The sequence below is a fragment of the Triticum aestivum genome, chromosome 2B, assembly GCF_018294505.1.
Source record: "Triticum aestivum cultivar Chinese Spring chromosome 2B, IWGSC CS RefSeq v2.1, whole genome shotgun sequence".
Lineage (NCBI taxonomy): Eukaryota > Viridiplantae > Streptophyta > Magnoliopsida > Poales > Poaceae > Triticum > Triticum aestivum.
This window is the reverse complement of record NC_057798.1, coordinates 371,566,515-371,573,305: the sequence shown is the minus strand read 5'-3', so window position 1 is coordinate 371,573,305 and position 6,791 is coordinate 371,566,515. Positions and strand designations below refer to the sequence as shown.

Here is a 6,791-nt window from a genome sequence, read left to right as displayed (position 1 = left end):
CATGCCTGCGTCATCATTCACTGTTCTGGATAATGTTAAATTAAATTAATTAAATAAATTCTAAAAATGATTTAAAACTTTAGAAAATCATATAAAATAATCCGTAACTCGGATGAAAATACTTTGTACATGAAAGTTGCTCAGAACGACGAGACGAATCCGGATACGCAGCCCGTTCGTCCGCCACGCGTCCCTAGCATAGAGAACCTGCAACATTTCACCTCTGGTTCATCTGTCCAAAAACACGAAACACTGGGGGTACTTTCCCGGATGTTTCCCCCCTTCACCGGTATCACCTCATACCGCGTTAGAACGCGTCTAGCTCTGCTTGTTGACCTGTTATGCACTTGCCTGCTATGTATTTACTGTTTCTCCCCCCTCTTCTCTCCGGTAGCCCCCGTGACGATGCTGATGCCCCTGTGGACGACTACGTCACCGACGACCCCTCCTTCTTGTCTGAGCAACCAGGCAAGCCCCCCCTTTGATCACCAGATATCGCCTACTCTTCTCTATACTGCTTGCATTAGAGTACTGTAGCATGTTGCTGCTTTCCGTTAATCCTATTCTGATGCATAGCCTGTCATTGCTGCTACAGTCATTGATACCTTACCCGCAATCCTAAATGCTTAGTATAGGATGCTAGTGTTCCATCAGTGGCCCTACACTCTTGTCCGTCTGCCATGCTATACTACTGGGCTGTGATCACTTCAGGAGGTGATCACGGGCATATACGATATACTTTACACAGTTACATTATCTATGATACTGTTCGGAGTTGGGGGCTGAAGGGGCAGGTGGCTCCATCCCGGTAGAGGTGGGCCTGGGTTCCCGACGGCCCCCGACTGTTACTTTGTGGCGGAGCGACAGGGCAGGTTGAGACCACCTAGGAGACAGGTGGGCCTGGTCCTGTTCGGCGTTCGCGGATACTTAACACGCTTAACGAGATCTTGGTATTTGATCTGAGTCTGGCTACGAGCCTATACGCACTAACCATCTACGTGGGAGTAGTTATGGGTATCCCGACGTTGTGGTATCAGCCGAAGCACTTCGTGACGTCAGCGACTGAGCGGCGCGCGCCGGGTTGGACTGCGTTAACGCAACTTCCTTTGTAATGGAGGTTGCTAGGTCTGCTCACCGGCCGCGTACGCAACGTGCAGGTGTGCTCAGGGCGATGGTCCCAGACCCCTGCGCGCTTAGGTTTAGACCGGCGTGCTGGCCTCTCCGTTGAGCCTAGGTGGGGCTGCGACGTGTTGATCTTCCGCGGCCGGGCATGACCCAGGAAAGTGTGTCCGGCCAAATGGGATCGAGCGTGTTGGGCTATGTGGTGCACCCCTGTAGGGAAGTTAATCTATTCGAATAGCCGTGATCTTCGGTAACAAGACGACTTGGAGTTGTACCTTGACCTTATGACAACTAGAACCGGATACTTAATAAAACACACCCTTCCAAGTTCCACAGACAACCCGGTGATCGCTTTTCTACAGGGCGACGAGGAGAGGATCGCCGGGTAGGATTATGCTACGCGTTGCTACTTGGAGATGCTATCTGGAGATGCTACTTGGAGATGCTATTTGGAGATGCTACTTGGAGATGCTACTTGGAGGACTTCAGTCTACTCTCTTCTACATGCTGCAAGACGGAGGTTGCCAGAAGCGTAGTCTTCGATAGGACTAGCTATCCCCGTCTTATTCTGGCATTCTGCAGTTCAGTCCACTGATATGGCCTTCTTACACATATACCCATGCATATGTAGTATAGTTCCTTGCTTGCGAGTACTTTGGATGAGTACTCACGGTTGCTTTCTCCCCCCTTTTCCCCCCTTTCCTTTCTTTCTGGTTGTCGCAACCAGATGCTGGAGCCCTGGAGCCAGACGCCACCGTCGACGACTACTACTACACTGGAGGTGCCTACTACTACGTGCAGCCCGCTGACGACGACCAAGAGTAGCTAGGAGGATCCCAGGCAGGAGGCCTGCGCCTCTTTCGATCTGTATCCCAGTTTGTGCTGGCCTTCTTAAGGCAAACTTGTTTAACTTATGTCTGTACTCAGATCTTGTTGCTTCCGCTGACTCGTCTATGATCGAGCACTTGTATTCGAGCCCTCGAGGCCCTTGGCTTGTATTATGATGCTTGTATGACTTATTTTATTTGTAGAGTTGTGTTGTGATATCTTCCCGTGAGTCCCTGATCTTGATCGTACACATTTGCATGCATGATTAGTGTACGATTGAATCGGGGGCGTCACAGACCTTCAACCTCTCATCGACAAGGCAATGGGCAGATTACCGGGGTGGAAGGGCAAGAACCTCGCGTGGCCAGGAAGGGTCTCCTTGGCAAAGTCTGTCTTGTACGCCATTGCCACCCACCATCTCACTGTGCTCCCCTTCCGGCTTGGGCAAATCACAAGCTTAGCAAGATTTCATGAAACTTCATCTGGTGCAGCGACAATTTTGAAAATGCGACTGGGGGCCACTCCTTGGTGAACTGGAAGACGGTGTGCAGGCCTAAAGCCCTGGGTGGGCTCGGAATCACGGACCTCGAAAGGTTTGGTAGAGCTCCTAGTCTGGAAATCTTTGTTTAGGGCATGGCATTGTTCAGGGCTTCCACCACCATCGTGCTGGGTAACGGCTGGAAATCTTTGTTCTGGCATGACGACTAGATGGGAAAGGGTCCTTTACGATTGCTGGGCCCCGGGCTCTTCAAAATCGCCACTGGAAAGCAGAGATCTGTGATGAGGGAGCTTCAGGACGAGAACTGGATTAGATCGGTCGCCCGTTTGGAGACACCCGCACAGCTGCAGGAGTTCATTACGCTTGCATCTCTGACCTCGCAGACTAAGCTGTCCCCAGACCTGGAGGACTCCATCTCTTGGCGTTGGACCCCTAATGGCAGCTACTCCTCTGCTTCAGCTTATGCGGCCCAGTTCTACGGATCCTTCCCCAGGTTTTCGCCGTCCAAGATTTGGGAGGCTCATGTAGAGCCAGAATGTAAGCTCTTCTCCTGGCTGGTGCTCCACGGGAAGACCCTCACGGCGGACATGCTGGCCATTCGTGGCTGGCCGCACGACCCTATCTGCCCTCTCTGCGTGCGGGCACCAGAAACAGCAAATCACCTGCGCAAGGACTGTCCGTTTGCGGTAGCGGTTTGGTCGCATGTACAGGGGCGGACTGGGGAGGCGCCACTGAACTCGATGTCGCTACCGCCTTGCATGGGGATCTCAGACTGGTGGGATTCGCTCATCGCTCCAATTTCCAAGGAGGATAGTTGCCGCCGCAGTGGTCGCTTCCTCTACACTATCTGGAATATCTGGAAGGAGCGCAACCATCGCATTTTCAACGGAACCCGCCTAACCCATGTGGAGGTGGCGACCCCCGCGTTCGACAACATAAGACAGAGGGCCATGGCTTTCGGCATGGTCCATGTGGCGACCGGTATTGGCTGATTTGTAGGGCACTTCCTGTTTGTGCGGGTTTTGTCAGGTTCCCTTGAAAAACCTAACAACTCTGTACATATTCTCTCTTTTTGTCTCAAATGAAAAGGCAGCCGGTTCCTCGAAAAAAAAGATTTTCCGAGGGAAGTGCTGAAGACGCTTTAAGGCGCGGGCGCGTCTCCGCCTCCCTCCATCCGCTCGGTTCAGTTTCCCGCCGTCTCCCTCGCGCCACTCTACCACGAAAACAAACCGCTTAATGCGAACCTAGGGTACTTCTGCTCCGCCCCAAATCGCGGCAATCCCTCCCACTCCCCTCCTCGTGCCGTCATACAGTTCTTGAATCGCATGGCGACCAGCGAAGAATTCGCCCAGATTGACATCTCCACGGAGGTACGCCACACCCTGCTCCTCCCCGTTTCCCAGTTCGACCCGCCGCACGCAAGGTGTTCGACGTTTTGATCCGCCCAAATCGGGCCCTGCAGGAGAAGGACAAGCTTGTGGCCGAGGTGATGCGCTACGCGCTCTTCAAGACGCACCAGAACTCCGGCTGCCCCATCAAGCGGGAGGAGCTCACCCAAATCATCACCAATTACTACCGCCAGCGAGCGCTCCCTGCGCTCGTCATCAAGGAAGCTGGGGACAGGCTTGCGGCGACCTTCGGCTATGAGATGAGGGAGCTCCAGAGGACCCGCGCCACGTCCACCCGCTCCGGACGCCCCTCCTCCCAGCAGCCCAGTAAGCTCGCTTTTCTTCTTCTTTAGATCTTGCAATGTCGTCGCCCACACAGCAGCCTGCATCTTTGCTGATGATGTAGTAAGGTAGAAATTGGTTGAACTTAAGAATGACCAGCGATGAATCGAGCTGTGTTTAGGTAATCAGGATGCAAAGAGCTACGTCCTGGTAAGTAAGCTGGACCCTGAGGTGTACAGCAAGTATGTTGAGGATAAGGAGCGTGCCCATGTGTCTGGGTTTGCTTTTGTTGTCATAAGCATTGTTCATGTCGCTGGTGGCAAGATCTCTGAAGGTAGAGATTGCTGGTTCTTTTTCCGACAGTAGTCAGGAGGTTTTATCGTTTGATATTACTGATTTTTGACAAACATGTTTCAGAGGACCTTTGGCGTCAGCTGAAACGTTTGGGCTTAAATGAAACTGATGAGAACCACCCTGTTCTCGGCAACAATAAGCAGGCGCTTGAACTACTAGTGCAACAAAGGTTGCTGGTACTTTCAGGGTGTGCTGCAGAGTGTGTATTTCATTGGCAACTTTTGTTTTTTTCACTTGGTATCTTTGCCCAGGTACTTGCTGAAGGAGAAGATTGCTGGTCCAGAAGGCCATTCCATGGTTTATGAGCTTGCAGAGAGGGCATTGGATGAATCCATCAGCTCGAAGCTTAAAGAATACATTTCACAGGTATGTAAAAGCATCAACCACAATCTCGAAAAAATAAGGCATCAACCTGTATGTACAGTAAATTAGAAATAGCAGAACTTTTGCTTGGTTGCCTGAGAGAGTATATACAAACACTAATTTGTGAAACTAATCTATCACTTTAACCTGTAGAAATGATGTTTATGCTTTTAATGCCTCTCAAAATGATGTTTATGCTTTTAATGCCTTCTCCATAACGTGCAGCATTAACAGCTATAAAATGTTTGGTAAGGAACTACATTTTTATTTTTATTTTGAAAAGGAGATAGCTCCAGCCTCTGCATCGGTTGATGCACGCAGCCTTGGTAAGGAACTAGGTGCTATACGATATACTGAAAAAAACAGCCTCTGAAATGGTCGTGTTTGAGTATGATTCTAGCTGGTTCCTAGTTGTACCATAAACAAGTCTAGATTATGAACTCTTTTCTTTTCCAGCTTCAGGATTTTACATAGTGCGATTGCTAATGACAAAGATTATTGCCATGACAAAGAGCCAGCCCCATCTTATCACGTACTCCGGATTTTATTGATTATTGTTACAGAAGTATTTTGTGCATGAATTTAATGAATCATTTGTATGCATTAGAGTTGCTTGCTACTGCTGTTGCTACTAGTTCATGACTAGTATTTATTCGTTTCTCAAAATTGTATTAGCAATTATTTCAAAATAGATACTCCCTTCGTCCCAAATTACTTGTAGAAATGGGTAGAAATGAATGTATCTAGAACTAAAAATACGTCTAGATACATTCATTTCTGCGACAAGTAATTTGGGATGGATGGAGTACTAGTAGCACAGGTAGTGGCAATTTCTGGGCATAATTGATTTCCATCATGATAACCTGTCGCTTGTAGAGATTATCAGTGGCGGGCAAATACCCTCCTGAATCCAGTGTCGCATTGTAGAGTCATACCATGGCCAGCGAAAACTAAATTGAAGATTGATCCGATCTGTTTGACCAATCCTCTTTTTGCCATGGATCAGGTTGTGGGTGTCAGTACAGCTACAGCAGAATGAAGTGCATATGATGCAGCAACCATCAGGTATTTTCACTTTGACTCTCCGTCTGTTCTTTCTGAAACAGAATGATTGCGTTATCAATTTCCATTCAGGGGTAACCGTTGGCCTATGTTTCAGGCTTTTGCTGTCCAGTCTAAACTCACCAGTACAACGACGAACTTGAGTTAGGGTGGAAAGCCATTGTAGAGACTTGGTGGAGGCTTCGTCTGAGGGCTGTATAGGAGAGGAGGTAGTCTGCGTGCGCGCGCGCCCTCTCAACTAGTTAGATCGAGACGCCTAAGACGTGACTCTGGATTTGAAAAAGGAAAAAGAAAGACATGACCTTTTGTTGCGGGAACCTAGTGTTGTGGTGGCCGTTCAGCTTGTATGCACTTCGTTAACCGGAGCTGCATAAGTCTTTATGCATTCTACGCGGCTTTGCTCGTTCAGGTTTGCTCGCCTGAGCTTCAGGAAACGATACAAGTGATGCGTTGTCTGTCACGATGTCAACTGAAAGTTTAGCATGATTTTTTTTTTCTGAACCATAAAGGAGAACTTATAGAAGAAGAAAGCAGTACAAAATCCCCTTATAACGAATAAAAAATTGATATCGGGGAGTTGGGCCAAAAAACCTGCTCCAACAGAGGCCCAATCCGCAAAAATTATTCGGGAGACCCATCAAAACATCTCAACTTATTTAGGAAAATTGTTGTCTCAATTTTTTTTAGGGAAAATTGACCCCCTCCCCAATACCACCCCAATAGGTGGCTGGAAGCAACAATCCCTCTCCCGCCTAAAGTTTCCTGAGCACACCCATCTCCCACTGCCGATGAAGGCCACCGATCCCTCTCCTCACAGGTGTTCTGCGTTGACTCGCCGCTCCCGTGCCGTCGACCGTCGTAGCCACCTCCACCCTCAACCAATGTCATCGCCC

General features: G+C 49.2%; 1 protein-coding gene across 1 annotated transcript; it reads left to right on the top strand.

The window, feature by feature from the left end:
* Positions 1-3,611: 3,611 nt before the first annotated feature.
* On the top strand, positions 3,612-6,367 carry LOC123044966 (non-structural maintenance of chromosomes element 3 homolog). The gene is made up of 7 exons (XM_044467864.1): positions 3,612-3,819; positions 3,912-4,164; positions 4,301-4,453; positions 4,537-4,642; positions 4,725-4,839; positions 5,843-5,901; positions 5,996-6,367. Exons 1-6 carry the CDS (start codon positions 3,775-3,777, stop codon positions 5,873-5,875), a joined length of 705 nt encoding a protein of 234 aa, XP_044323799.1. The 5' UTR covers positions 3,612-3,774; the 3' UTR covers positions 5,876-5,901; positions 5,996-6,367.
* Positions 6,368-6,791: the final 424 nt, after the last annotated feature.

What these genes read in the sequence shown, in the direction of transcription:
- LOC123044966 (XM_044467864.1), top strand. Translation starts at nt 3,775, where the DNA reads ATGGCGACCAGCGAAGAATTCGCCCAGATTGACATCTCCACGGAG. An exon ending in CCCCTCCTCCCAGCAGCCCA is followed by an intron (nt 4,165 to 4,300) that starts GTAAGCTCGCTT and finishes AGCTGTGTTTAG; the next exon opens with GTAATCAGGATGCAAAGAGC. An exon ending in TGGTGGCAAGATCTCTGAAG is followed by an intron (nt 4,454 to 4,536) that starts GTAGAGATTGCT and finishes AACATGTTTCAG; the next exon opens with AGGACCTTTGGCGTCAGCTG.